Source organism: Mercurialis annua, linkage group LG8 (genome assembly GCF_937616625.2).
Source record: "Mercurialis annua linkage group LG8, ddMerAnnu1.2, whole genome shotgun sequence".
In the NCBI taxonomy this organism is placed as follows: Eukaryota; Viridiplantae; Streptophyta; class Magnoliopsida; order Malpighiales; family Euphorbiaceae; genus Mercurialis; species Mercurialis annua.
The window spans coordinates 1,185,940-1,202,096 of NC_065577.1; the positions used below are offsets into that span (position 1 = coordinate 1,185,940).

A 16,157-nucleotide genomic window follows, 5' to 3' on the forward strand; every position below is an offset into this window, starting at 1 on the left:
ATTTTTGGGGAGATACGGTATCGTTTTATAAATGGCGGTTCTTTTTAAAATGACGATGGTCCAGAGGCTAAATTGAAATGGCCCTTAATTTTAGAGGAAATTTGATTATCAAAAATAATTGCAAACTTGATCCTACCTTGTTATTTCATCTAACACTTGATTACACCTTTTTATTTCATCCAGCACTTGATTTCACCTTTTTATTTCATCCAACACTTAACCCAACTTTTTTATTTCGTCCAACATTTAACTTTATTTTTTTATTCATCCAATATTTAACTCCATTTTTTTAAGATTTAGAATTTAGATTTTAGGATTTTAGGGGTTTAGGGTTTATGATTTTAGAATTAGGGTTTAGCATGATTTATGATTTAGGGTTTAAAATTTAGAATATAGGGTTTAGCATGATTCAGGATTTAGGATTTAGCATGATTTAAGGTGTAGGGTTTAATATTTAAAATTTAGAGTTTAGGGTTTAGTGTGTTTTAGGGTTTAAAATTTGGAGTTTAGGGTTTAGGGTTTAGGCTTTAGCATGATTTAGGGTTTAGGGTTTAGTATGATTTAGGGTTTAGGGTTTAGAGAAATAAGATTTTAAGTGTTTGGTTTAATGTTTTTATTAAATCAAATGCTAGGTGCAATTTATTTTCTTTTGTAAGTGTTGTCCGCAAATAAAAACGAATATAAGTATTTTTGAGATTATTTTAACAAAATCAATTATTTTTCAACTTTTCTCTTAATTCTATGGATCAGATTAGTACGTAGTTTAATGGGCCTAGTTCTAAACTGTAGCCCACGCTAAATAACGCTGAGCTTTAAACATATTGTTATAGGACTTATTTTTGGATTCTTTCGTTTAAACAATTGAATTCCACAAATATAAAATATAAGTATAAAATAATTTTTTTTTTATTATGTTTAAGATTTAGAAATTCTTTACATATTTTTAAAATAATAATGAAATATGAATTAGGTGAAAAGTAGAGCAGTTCATGCGCCGGGTTCAGAATAGACATACTAGGCTCTTTTTTTTATGTAAGTTCAAGTCCGGCCAAGTTTCGTTTTTGCTATACAAATCCGGCTCTAACACTCTATTTTTGTGCGCCGAACCGAATTTTTTCAAATTTATATACAAAATTATAAAAAAATAAAAGTTTTAGGACATCCATAAAATAGCAGCTTTTCGAATTCGGGCTTGAGATGGGAGCAAACAATTCGTGTTCAAGTCCGGCTCTAAAGAAACGGGCCGGGTGGATACCCAGGCCCATGAGCATGTATAGTGATAAGTTGAATTGCATTTGTCATGAATTCATGGTTAATTGAATATCAAAAAGAGAATGAGTGTCAGATTAATCTCATTTTTAAGTTAATGTGTTGTTGTAAACCTGTAATATTCAGAAAGGAAATGATAAAATATTGGACTAGTAGTAGTAGTAGGTCGGGCAAATATTCGAATACTAGTCGGTTAAGTTAAAATTTGATCAATTTAATTGAGATTGAATTAAAGGTACTATTTTATTTTTAAAGGTACTAGTCGGTTAATTTAATAATATAAAATTGAGCTGATCAAATCGATTAATTTGGTTCAATTCATACTAAAATATAAGAAAACATATTGTTAATTCGATTAATGTTAACTACTTTTAAAACTGTTAAACATAATTAACTTAAAATAATGTATTTAACAAACTAGCCAAATTATGTGAAATCTTTAACTTAACCAATATAAATCGGATAAATCAGATAATTCGGTTTAACCAACCAGCTTAAAGTTTCCAAAATGAAAAAAATACGACTTCCTCAAGATTTCCGTGCATCATAAAGCCGTAGAGTAGGGAGAGTTTTGGCCGACTCGAATCGAAATTAGTTCGGATCTTACGATTCAACCCGTCTTGATATGATTGTTGATTAGTGAACTTCCACCCCCAATAAAAATTGCCCCCCGACATTCTACTCAAATTGAGGCAATATGTATGTGGTTTATACATAGTACCAAAGTTAAGGTAATTTATGTTTTATAATGGCTTAGGCTTAGGCTTGGCTTTAGGGTACATAGAAAAAAAATATGACCATAATCCTCTAATTTATGTACATTTCTGAAACCTTGCCCCGACAATCTACACTAATTCAGGCTGTGTTTGGCTTCTGTGTAATTTAGGTTCCTTCTAATTGGAGTTATTTGCATCATAATATATAATTATTAACGAGAAAAATGTTCACCTTCGATTAAATGTTCCGAATTTTGCAAGAAAACAAAATTAGTAGGTAGCTTAAAAAGGTTAGGGCTTCTTGGAAAGTACCCGCTTTTCGGACCAAATTTTTTTCAATTTTTTTTTTTATTTTTTAGAATTCTAATTTCAATTTTAAAACTTTACTAGTTTGATGGGACAAAAAATAATTTTTTTATATATTTTATAATTCTAACAAAAAAAATAAAATACCTACAGTTTTAGTTGTAATTGGTGTTCTAAATTGCACAAAAATATGACGATTTGTACTTGTTGGCTATGGAAAAGCATAAACTCCAGTTTCTTTCTTCGGAGCCGTTAGACGTTAGCATTCCTTCTCATCCACTATTGTTAGCACTCGATGGGGATGTAACATAGGGATCGATGTTTAATATTGTCAATATTTAAAGTTCATGTTGGAATTATAAAACACGCTAAAATTTATGATTTATTTTGCAGTTAACCTTAAATCTTAACAGGGAATATTTTATACGCAATATAAATGAGTCATTATCATCTTCGTCAAACATCTGTAAAACAAAAAGTACATAACTAAATAAGCAAAAAATTAAGTTAAAAATATTTATCATTGAAAAATGATCAGAAATACTCTAACACTTACACTAGTATTCTGTAATACAAAACTCTCTCACCAAGTGAAAAAATAAATAAGAAAATAATTAGATCCTACCATTTTTCTACGTATAAATGTTTTCGGCACACATGTACTGATCGACGTCCGGAATTACGCCCCGAACCCAAGATCTCTGATATGTATAATTTTTTTCAATATTTCTCAAAAAAGAATAATTAATGACCACGTCCTCGATGGCTTGGTCCGGAGTAAGCTTGAATAGTGAAGAACTTCTTCAACGGCGACGATGACGATAACGATGAAGAATGACCAAATTTAAGAACCCTAATGGCTTGAACTTGGATGGAGTAATAAGACAATAAAATGAATATGTAAATAATGAGCATATTCAAAGCAATCACACGAGATTTGTTATGAGACCTCATTATCAAAAATATCGATCTTTAAGTATTCTATAAGGTTGTTGTGTTGTTTGATTTAGGGTTTGGTGTTTGTTTGAGATATGAATATGAAATAAAAGAATGTCAATAGTTTGTGTGTATATATATAATGCTTAAAGTCTAGAGAGAGAGCTAAAAGGTTGAATAGAATGTCAATATATGCATGTGTAAAAATCCGACCGGGACAAAATCAAACCAAACCAAATCGAAGGTAGCCGCTTTGATTTAATTATTGTAAATATTTTTAAAAAAATTGTTTCATTAGGTTTTTAATTTTAAAAACCCAAAATATCAAACTACATCTATATAATTTAATTTGTTTAAGAACAACTTTATTGTTAATATGTATTCAAGTGATGAAAATGTATGATATACTATAAGTTGAGCATAGATTTAATTTCTAAATTTATAATTGTTTATTTTTGTAAAACAAATTATTCTTGTGTTTCGGTTGAATCAAAAATTATACCGATTTTCAATTTGGTTTTTATTAGAAAAAAAACATAGTATTTTTATATTTTTATTACGAAACCGACCGATGAACATATATACAGAAAGTGTAGAGAGAGAAAGAGTTAATAAAAAGATAAATATAGAATATTGTTATGAATATAATGTGAATATGGTGTATGACAAAATTACCTATCCAATTAGGTGAAAAAATTTCAACCCTCCATTTTTGACATGCATGTAAATGCATTAATTACATGGTGGGTGAAATTGCCTATAAATAGGTTTCCATCCATGTAAATTTTACAATTGAAAATACTCATCAAAGAAGTAAAATTCCTCCCAAATATTTGCTCTCTTGTTGCATTATTGTGATCACTAATTATTAATTAGTTTAGTCTATAAACATTATTTATATTATCATTAAATTTATAACACGTTATCAGCACGATCGCTCTATTAGTTTACGATTCTCTAATCCAAGAAAATTCGGTAAAGTATTCTAAAGGTAAATCTCTAACTTTAATACTTGTCTAATTATTTAATTAATGGAAGGTTATACCTCCTATAAATTTTATTTACTTAATATTTAATTTATTATGTTTATATCTATGTTATTAATTTTTATATGGAAGGCTAAGCCTCCTATAAATAATCTTTTGATAATTTAATTTTAATCGTTGATGCTTGAGTGGTAATCCCCTTGCTATAAACGATTTTATTTAGTTGACACTATTAGTATAAATATAAATATTTTTATACCATAATTAAATTTAATCCATTGTTGTCCTCATCTAAATAATTTATTCAAAAAAATATAAAATAACCTAACGGCTACATAACGGTAACAAACGGCTATATAACGGTAATAAAACGGCTATATTTTTCTCTATATATACTCACTTTACTATTTATTTTCACTACACAATTTTTCATCTCTTAATCTTCAAAAATTCAAAAATGAAACTATTTTGGATTATTATTATTATGTTACTTAATTTAATACTCATTGGTATATTTAATCTTCCGTGGAAAGAATTTTATTTATATTTAGGTATTTTTGTATTTATTGTTCTACCTTTACTAGTTGCTGCAATAATTGTTGATTATGCATATTTATAAGCCAAAAATATGATGGTTGTACTTGTTTGTTTACTCTTGAAAATAAATGATTATTATTTCTATGTTTTTATCGCATAAATAAATATTAGTTCTAATTATATTTATTTTTCATGTGATAGTTTAATCATGTCAAACCTTACAAAGCTTGAATTTACGGCACTTGATGTATCTGGAAAAAATTATCTGTCATGGATACTAGATGCTAAAATACATCTGCAAGCCTCTGGTCATGAGGACACTATTAAAGAGGGAAATAATGCCTCTACTCAAGATCGTGCAAAAGCAATGATCTTCCTTCGCCATCATCTTGATGAAGGATTAAAAAATGAATATCTCAGTGAAGATAATCCACTTGTTCTCTGGAATAGTTTAAAAGAACGCTTCGACCATCAGAAGACTGTAATTCTTCCAAAAGCTCGTTATGACTGGATGCATTTAAGATTGCAGGATTTTAAAAGTGTTAGTGAATACAATTCTGCAATATTCCGAATTAGCTCAAAGCTAAAATTGTGTGGAGAAACAATTACTGATGAAGATTTATTAGAAAAAACATTCTCCACTTTTCATGCATCTAATGTGGTACTCCAGCAGCAGTATCGTGAGAAAGGGTTTAAGAAATATTCAGAGCTGATTTCTTGCCTTCTAGTGGCTGAGCAGAATAACGAGTTGTTAATGAAAAATCATGCGGCACGACCCACTGGTTCTGCTCCATTTCCTGAAGTAAATGCGAGCGCATATAGATCTCCTCGTGGTCGTGGTCGTGGCCGTGGTCGTGGTCATGGTTATGGTCGAGGTGGAAATAATTACAACCATGTCGGTTATAATAACTCCTTTAAGCATAAGAATCACCACCAGAAGTGGGATAAGAAGGAGGAGAAACAAGAAAACAGAAACAGTGGACAATACAAACATCAAGTGAAAAATGTCGATAGTAAATGTTATCGATGTGGCATGACTGGGCATTGGTCGCGTACCTGTCGTACGCCCAAACATCTTGTTGAGCTTTACCAAGCTTCCCTCAAGGAAAATGGAAAGAATATAGAAACAAATTTTGTTGCTGATGATGATTTTGACCATAGTCTAATGCATAATGACTCTATAGACATGACACATTTAGATGTTTCTGATTTTCTTGAGAACAATAATAATGAAAACTAATCCAGCATGTATTGTAATGTTTTTATTATTTACTTATGTATTGTTGTGTTATTCTATAATTTCTTATGATGAATTTTTCTTTGTTTGAATTAAGAAGCATATGATAATTCTCAGCATGTTGTTTCGTCCAAGTTCAGTAATGAAGACATATGTCTTGTGGATAGTGCGACAACCCACACTATACTCAAACACCAAAAATATTTTTCAAATCTTAAAAGATGTCAGACAAATGTCAGTACAATATCTGGTAAGGTAAAATTAATTGAAGGCTCCGGAAGAGCTACTATTCTATTACAAGGGGGAACTGTACTTACCATTAATGAAGCATTATTTTCCCCCAAGTCTCAAAGAAACTTGTTGAGTTTTAAAGATATTCGTCTGAATAAATTCCATATTGAGACAAAAATGATGATAATATGGAATATCTTCATATTACAACAAATGTTTCAGGTAAGAAGCATGTAATTGAAAAATTACCCACATTTTCTTCTGGTTTATATTATACATATATAAATGTGGTCGAATCACATATGGCTGAAAAGAAAAAGTATTGTGATGCTTCAATACTAAAATTATGGCATGAAAGATTGGGTCATCCAGGATCAATAATGATGCGGAGAATAATTGACAGTGCACGAGGACATCCACTGAAAGGTGAGAAAATTCCCCAAGTAAGTAATATGTCATGTACAGCTTGTTCTATTGGAAAATTAATTGTGAGACCTTCACCGGCTAAAATTGAGAATGAATCACCTTTATTTCTTGAAAGAATTCAAGGTGATATATGTGGGCCAATTCATCCACCATGTGGACCATTCAGATATTTTATGGTATTGATTGACGCATCCAGCAGATGGTCACATGTTTGTTTATTATCAACTCGCAATGTTGCATTTGCAAGATTTCTTGCTCAAATTATTAAATTGCGTGTTCAATTCCCTGATTACACAATTAAAAGGGTAAGACTTGATAATGCTGGTGAATTCACATCTCAAACATTCAATGATTATTGCATGTCTGTTGGAATCACAGTTGAGCATCCTGTTGCACACGTACATACACAGAATGGTTTAGCTGAATCTCTAATTAAGCGCCTTCAGCTTATTGCTAGACCATTAATGATGAGAACTAAGCTACCTATCTCTATATGGGGACATGCTATATTACATGCTGCATCATTAATTCGTGTTAGACCTAGTGCATATCATAAATACTCCCCATTACAATTAGCATTTGGTCAAGAACCAGATATTGCCCATCTTAGGGTTTTTGGTTGTGCTGTATACGTGCCAATTGCACCACCACAACGCACAAAAATGGGTCCTCAAAGAAGATTGGGAATATACGTTGGTTATGTGTCTGCATCCATAATTAGGTATCTTGAACCTTTAACAGGTGATGTTTTTACAGCACGTTTCGCCGATTGTCATTTTAATGAAGAAGAGTTCCCACCATTAGGGGGAGAAAATAAACAATCAGATAAAAATATTGCATGGTGTGAACCTTCATTATTGCATCTTGATCCTTGCACAAAACAATGTGAAACAGAAGTTCAAAAGATTGTGCATTTGCAAGCTGTTGCAAATCAATTACCTGATGCATTTACAGATACAAAAAGAGTGACTAAATCATATATACCAGCAGTTAATGCCCCTGCTAGAGTTGAGATTCCAAAAGAGAATTCTGAAAATAAAGTCGCTCATGAATCAAAGACACGCCAGAAGCGTGGAAGACCGATCGGTTCAAGAAATAAAAATCCTAGGAAAAGAAAAGGAGCAGAAAATCTCGATCATGCTAGCAAAGAGAAAGGTGTTCCTGAAGAAACACAAGATAAAGAAAATACTCCAGAAGAAGAAATAAATGAGGTTAACCAAGGCAATGCCCCAGAAGAGGATATGAATGTAATTAATCAAGACAGTACCCTAGAAGAGGACACAAATGAGAATAACGAAGAAATCTCGATTAATTACAATAATACAAAGATTGTTTGGAATCGAGACACAATGGAAAATATTGACGAAATTTTCTCTTATGCTGTTGCATGTGATATCATAAATGGAAATGAGGATCCCGAACCGAGATCGGTTATTGAATGTCAAAATAGACATGATTGGGATAAATGGAAAGACGCTATGCAAGCTGAATTAGATTCTCTTAACAAGAGAAGTGTGTTTGGACCTGTTGTCCTCACACCTAAAGATGTGAACCCGGTAGGTTACAAATGGGTCTTTATACGAAAACGAAATGAGAAAAATGAAATCACAAGATATAAAGCTAGACTTGTTGCTCAAGGCTTTTCTCAAAGACCTGGGATTGATTATGATGAAACATATTCTCCTGTCATGGATGCAATTATATTTCGATATTTGATCAGTCTTGCAGTTTCTAAGAAATTAGAAATGCGTCTCATGGATGTTGTAACAGCATACTTGTATGGATCGCTAGATAGCGATATTTATATTAAGGTCCCTGAAGGATTTAAAATGCCTGAAGCATTAAATAGAAAACCCAAAGAAATATATTCAATCAAATTGCAAAGATCTTTGTATGGGTTAAAACAATCAGGACGCATGTGGTATAATCGTTTAAGCGATTATTTGATAAATAAAGGCTATGTGAATAACCTTATTTGCCCATGCGTTTTTATCAAGAAATCAACATCCGGATTTGTGATTATAGCTGTCTATGTTGACGATTTAAATATTATTGGAACAGACAGTGAGATCAATGAAGCAAGTGTGTACTTAAAGGAAGAATTTGAAATGAAAGATCTTGGAAAAACCAAATATTGTCTTGGTTTACAAATTGAACATATGCACAATGGTGTATTAGTGCATCAGTCAAATTATATAGAAAAGTGTTGGACCTTAATTGATTCAATCTCTTCTATTTTGACCATGACAATTAACACCAAAGGTTCTAACACTCTAATTAAGTGTGTAGGAACCCCCCGGAACACTCGAAAAGCAAATCGGGCATCTCTAGCGACAATCGAATTTTTTCGATCACCAAGCTGTCCAGAGGAAGTTGGCGGGCGCCAACATTAGTTCGCGGGAGCGAACTTAATCAGACATGAATAGGGGCTGAAGCTCGCGAGTGCCAGATTCAACAAGTGTTGAGGGCGAAGTTGAGTTCGCGGGCGCGAAGTGTACCTCGCGGGCGCGAAGTTTAAATCTCAAAAAGTTGAGTTGCAACGGTCATTTATTACACCCAACGAGGTGCTGACACTTCAGCAGAGGACCGTTGAGAACTTTTTCCAAGGAGCCGTTCGCGGGCGCGAAGTTAAGTTGGCGGGCGCGAACCTAGTCTGGCAAGGCATTCTTGGAAAAGTTGATTTGTTACTCTTTTGCAACACACAAAAGGAGTAACGGGAAGAATTGTTTGGAGGCCTATATATATCATACTATTGTGTATGGAAAAGGGTTGACAACCAAAGCATTCAAACCTCTCAAGCAATCTTCAAATCTTGTGTGAAAAACCTTTGTAATTTGTTGGTTTAAGAGTGAACCCTAGAAACTCATGTTGTTGTTTGGTTTGTAGTTTTGCCTAGAAAAACTATAGGTTGTTGTTGTTAGTTGTTGGTTTGGGTTGAGCCTTTGAAAACCTAAGTTGGGAGTGAACTTGTAAAAACTCCAAGTTTAGTGGAAACCTCTAGTTTGAGGGAAGTGGATGTAGGTGAGTGTGTTAATCACCGAACCACTATAAATATTGTGTGTTCTTCCTTCTCAAACCTCCATTAATTTAGTTTTAATCAAATCCGTAATCCGCAAAAGTTTTTAGTGGCAACTATTCAACCCCCCCTTCTAGTTGCTATTGGGTTACAAAAAGATCTTAAAACGTTTTGGTATGGATAAAGCAAATCCTTTAAGTACTCCTATGGTTAATCGATCACTAAATGTTGAAACTGATCCATTTCGTCCTTGTGGAGAAAATGAGGATATTCTTGGTCCTGAAGTACCATATCTCAGTGCAATTGGAGCACTTATGTATCTCGCTAATTGCACTCGTCCTGACATATCCTTTTCTGTCAATTTATTGGCAAGATTCAGTTCAGCTCCCACGAAGAGACATTGGAATGGAATCAAACATATATTACGTTATCTTCGTGGAAGCACTGATCTTGGTTTATTTTATTCTAACGATTCAAATCTAGAATTGATTGGTTATGCAGATGCAGGTTATTTGTCTGATCCTCATAAGGTTAAGTCTCAAACTGGATATGTATTTACAAGTGGAGGTACTGCAATTTCTTGGCGGTCACAGAAACAAACAATTGTAGCCACTTCCTCAAATCATGCTGAACTTATTGCATTACATGAAGCAAGTAGGGAATGTGTGTGGCTCAAATCAATAACACAACACATTCAAGAATCTTGTGGTTTTCCAGTCTATAAGAGTCCAACTGTTCTATACGAAGATAATGCTGCATGTATAGCACAAATCAAGGAAGGATACGTCAAGAGTGACAGAACCAAACATATACCTCCAAAATTCTTTTCATACACTCAAGAACTCATAAAGAATCAAGAAATTGACATCCAATATGTTCAATCAAATAACAATTCATCTGATCTCTTCACGAAGTCACTTCCTACAGCAATATTTAGAAAACATGTTCATAATATTGGAATGCGTCATCTGCGAAATACATGAAGGATTATCTATGTTGCAATGAGGGGGAGAAATTACGCACTGCACTCTTTTTCCCTAACTAAAGTTTTTATCCCATTGGGTTTTTCTTTAGTGAGGTTTTTAATGAGGCAGTACGACATAGCGTACTTTGGAACAAACATTTTGTCATCCAAGGGGGAGTGTTATGAATATAATGTGAATATGGTGTATGACAAAATTACCTATCCAATTAGGTGAAAAAATTTCAACCCTCCATTTTTGACATGCATGTAAATGCATTAATTACATGGTGGGTGAAATTGCCTATAAATAGGTTTCCATCCATGTAAATTTTACAATTGAAAATACTCATCAAAGAAGTAAAATTCCTCCCAAATATTTGCTCTCTTGTTGCATTATTGTGATCACTAATTATTAATTAGTTTAGTCTATAAACATTATTTATATTATCATTAAATTTATAACAAATATGATATTTATTTGTTGACATAAATGGTGGTGTGAGTGGTGAGGTGAAAAGTAGGATTGTTTTTTCATGTGTTGTTCGAGTTCTTAGGGATTTGATGACTTAAAGGGTACGGTTTGAATGTTGAAATATGTTTGCATGATTTAGTCAATTTGTCGGGCTACTTATTTATTTATTTATTTATTCAGGTGGTGTAGTTTTCTTTCTTATTCTTTTTGTTTTTCAATGTTTGATCTCTCCTCAACATATCCCAAAATCTTACTTAAATTATACATAGATCATGCTATAAATTATCATACATTATATTAATTAAAATTTAAATTAATAATATTAATAATATCACTTTATTGACATCATTGGATTTTAGTGTGTGTGTGTATGCAAATACATCATTGGACATAGCTTATAAAATTAAAACTCTTTATTAATAATATCCTTTAATTCAAAATCCATAAACTTTAATGTTCTTTTAGAGTAGTGATGTATATCTGATCAAAAAAAAAAAAGAGTAGTGATGTATATCTTTTATTTTACATAATTATTATTTTAAAATACTGAAGTTTACATGCACATTATAATATTTAAGGTGTAAATATTTCATATTAATTATTTTATATTTAGCCTAATCATCCAACAACCGTTCACCTTTTTGAATTTTTTTGTCTATATTTTAAACTTTCAAAATGTCAATTTTATCTTATTTCTTAATTTTTGTTTAGTTTCTTTTGTACCCATTTTTCAAAGTGTCCACTCTAAAAAAATTCAAATTTATCCTTCATGTATTAAGAACTAAAAATTGACATTATATGTCAAATATTGAGGACATTTGAACCCTTTTCAAGCTAAAATCTCTAATTTGAAAAAATTAGTACAATCGAAATAGAATTGATGATTTTAAAAATTAAAAACATAAATAAAAAAAGTCGTAAATCTAAAATATTTTAGAAGGATTAATCCTTTATATTCTATTTTTTAAACTTGTAACATGACAAAAAAAAATCAAATTCTATTGTTGTTTTGTGCTATTTATCAAATATATATAAAAAAAATGGAACCAAACAAGCACTTTTTAATCATGAAAAATATACTTGCTTGCTATGTATATATAAATTTTTGCAATTCTCTATATCCAATATTATAAATCAGTATCTATTGCATGTCAAATATTTATAATTCAAACTATTTATACATTGACGCGTATATTTGAATTACATAAATAAGTATTTGAAGTATTGTGCAAAGAATGAGGAGTAAGATAAATAAGTATTTTTTTGACCAAAACAAAAAGTGCAAGGACTTGCCTTCCTAACTATAACTACTCAACCTAATTCCCACGCACCAAAACATCCTTTTCCCACTCAGCTATATGCCTCTGACCATTTACAATTTACAAGCTGCATTGTCGGCAATTAGGAGTCACCGGACATTTTATAACATAGGGAATGAGCCAAAATATTAATTGTCGATTAAAAATCAGGCAATTTGAAAATTTATCAAATTTTAATAAAGAATAATGCTAATATATAACAACATTTTTAACCCATCTTTTGTTACCGCCTGACGTGTCAATCAAAAAGTGGATTGATTAAATTCTATTTTTGAGATATACACTTTAGAATGGAAATTGAACGATCCACTGATGGTACCTGCTCGTTTTCCTCTCCTAGCATGCGATATTTTTACTTTTATTTGTGAGTAAAATATTCATGAGATTCAATTCTGTAATCAATTAAATATCTTCTATAATTCGCCATCTTTTTCTACATTCTGTAGCCTCCAAAAGTAGAAGAATTGGATTGTTTACTAGTCTGGATAGTTGCCATAAACAGATGCACAAATTTTCACTTCAAGATGGTTAGGTGTGGTCTAATCTTTTTTGGCTTAATATATAGTTTGACCCCTGAACTTATACCCTTTTACCCATCTAACCTCTAAACTTAACGTCTCACCTATCGAACCTCTGAACTTGTTAAATAATCCGATTTGACCCCTGAACTTGATAAATTTGTAAATATTGAACCCTTCGTGTCCACCTGTCACTTGAAACATTCTAGAAAAAATTGTGTACGGAGGGGTTCAATGTTTACGTATTTATCAAGTTCGGGGGTCAAATCGGGTTATTTAACAAGTTCAGGGGTTCGATAGGTGAGACGTTAAGTTTAGGGGTTAAATGGGTAAAAGGGTACAAGTTCAGGGGTCAAACTATGTATTCAGCCAATCTTTTTTAGTGGGATGATGCATGATGATGGGATATGAGCTTTTGTGTTAGGAATTAGGACTAATTTCAAGTTGAATTTCATTAAAAAAGATAGCTACCTTTATTTGGAGAAAAAGAGAATTGAAGTAATTGACTATACATAGGATTGTTAATTAAAATATTTGGAAATAATTGACCAAGATTAGTAAGATCAACTATAATAATAACACCTAATTAGTAAAATAACCTAATTCAGTTTCATGAGATTATGCTATCCACTTCTCAAATAAATATAGTTCTAACGAGTCAAAGCTTAAAACTTTTTTTTAATTGAAAATCGGATTTGTCAAATAAAATTATAAACTATATGTATTTTATAATTTTAACATGAACTTTAATTTTTACAATTCACCAATTAAAAACATTGATCAATTTGACAATGTGAACATCAAAATCCGTCTTACCATGTCTGTTTTTTGGGTTTTTGATATTTTTGTTCCCCCTTTTAAGAGGAAATTCTAATTTTGTGCCCCAAACCATAAAAATTCTATTTTTGTGCCTGGGGACCCACCAGCCCGCAATGGGCAATTGCCAGCCCGCAATTGCTCATTGCGGGCTGGACTAATCCAGCTGATTAACAAATTAGAGAAAATTAGCCCACATACGGGCTTAACCCATTTTATTCTCAAAATTACAGCCCTGAGTTTTATTATTGAGAAATACGATGGTCATCTTTTTTCTTGTAAATATAACTTTTATTCTCTCAATATTATACTTTTTCAATTTGACAATTACGATTACAAGAAATTGGAAAGGATTTTCATGTCTTTCATTTTAAATTGATTTCACCGAGATTCTCGGCAAATATTTCTCCAATAATTTTAAATTTGTAAACCCTCATTCAAACCAACTGCTATTGTCTCAAGCCAATCCTCTTCGTTCAAACCAATATTTCTCCATTATTTTTTGCCGCCAACCAACTTCTATTGTCTCAAGCCCGCCGGCGTTCGTGAAACTACGCCAATCACCGATAGATTTGAAGTTGATGTCGTTCATGAAGAGGAAACAATTCTTGCCGTGGATTTCCAAGCTGCTGTAAGTCTTGAAGGAGCTGCTTTTCGTCGATATGGGTCTTGGTCGTTCGTCCTCTTTTCGCCGGTAGTCTTTCTTGTTCGAAACCAAAAAAATTAGGATTTCTTGAGTATTTTGGGGAATTCAAGATTCTGATAATGAGATGGCTGTTCGTCCTCTTTTCGTCGTTATTTTTTATATTGCAATTTTATTCTGTCAAACTGATAAAAAAACGATGAACGAAGGCGGTTTGAGTTGAACGAAGAAAGCAGTCGTTGGAGTGGGACGAAGATAGGCGAACGATGAACGAAAACGAACGATGAACGAAGGCGCGGTGGATGGCAGCTGTTGTCTTTTTTTTGTAATTGCGATATTAGCAATGATGTAAAAATAATTAAGGTTAACTATATGTTTTCTAATAGTTAATTAACAGTTAACTAACTTTGTATGATTTTTTATATAAAACATGAATATAAATTGATAATTACTTTTTTTTAGTTGCAGTTAACTAATATGTGACTAATAGTTAATTAACAGTTATTTTTATACGTATGATTATTTTTAAAATAATTAGAGGGTGATTATATGTTTTCTAACGGTTAACTATTAGTTAACTATATTTGTTTTGGTTATCTAAAACATGAATACATAATGTTAATTATCTTTTTTTATTAGTTATAATTAACTAATAAGTGACTACTGGTTAACTGACAGTTAACTAATTTGGTGTACTGTTAATTTTAGGATATATTATTGTTAGATTTATCTAAAAATGATTTTATGATGTTAATAGTTTTTTTATCTAAAAACCCATTAGTTAACTATTAGTTAACTAGCCACTGTTAATGGAATAATTACTTTTATTAAAAATTATAACAATTTCTAAATATAAATAAATCACTCAAAACTATTTAAAATAACTTTATTATTCTTAAATTTATAGATGACAAAAATAATTTCAATTTGGAAGATTTTATTTTAATTCAAGAAAAAACTTACCCGCTTAGAATGATGCGTTTATGATTGTCTTCTTTTGCTGGAAATTTATAGTTCGACAGTTTGGTTGAGTTTATGAATTTCTTCTTTTGCTGGAAATTATATTTTTTGTCAAATCAAATCAGTTATTTAAAGAATCCTTTAATCTCCTATTTTCATGGTATTTTATTAGCATTTAAGGATTTTAAAAGATCTAGAGTTATCATATCAGAATCTTTCCATAATACAATCATTCCATAACAGTTCCTATAATTAAGCATTTTAATAGATTCAGCACCTTTCCTATTCACCTATAATTTCCACCGTATTTTTTATATATACTAAACCTATTTGTGTAATTTATAATCTTTAAATTAATGTTGTCAACTTTTTTTTTGTCCACAGTAAATATCTAAATAAGTTTGCCTATGTTGGGTACTTGTTAATTTTTCTCAACAAATTAATCAACTGGATTAGTATATAAAGCAGCCCGCAATTACCAATTGCGGGCTGCTTTATGTTATTGTTTGGGGACTCTCCCCAAGAAATAGACCTGACATTTTCATAACATAAAATTTATACAATCTATGCCTAACCTTACATTAGTAAGACAAATAAAAAATAATGCCAATAATAATAACTCTACATTTACAAAAGCTGACCTGTAAATGGTATCCAATTGGTTAATTATTGTTCAACAATATAATTCGTACAATTGAATGCAAATCCTAAGAATTAATATTATAAGTCTTCCCATCACTGCATCGCTTTCAAATTTTTACGATAAAAATAAATCATTTTTACGATAAAAATAAATGTGGGTAAT

The 16,157-nt window shown here is 31.4% G+C and overlaps 1 protein-coding gene across 1 annotated transcript; it reads left to right on the top strand.

The window, feature by feature from the left end:
* The first annotated feature begins 4,958 nt into the window (after positions 1-4,958).
* On the top strand, positions 4,959-5,990 carry LOC126660539 (uncharacterized). The gene has a single exon (XM_050354103.1). The coding sequence runs from the start codon at positions 4,959-4,961 to the stop codon at positions 5,988-5,990; it is 1,032 nt and encodes a 343-aa protein (XP_050210060.1).
* The last annotated feature ends 10,167 nt before the right edge of the window (positions 5,991-16,157 follow it).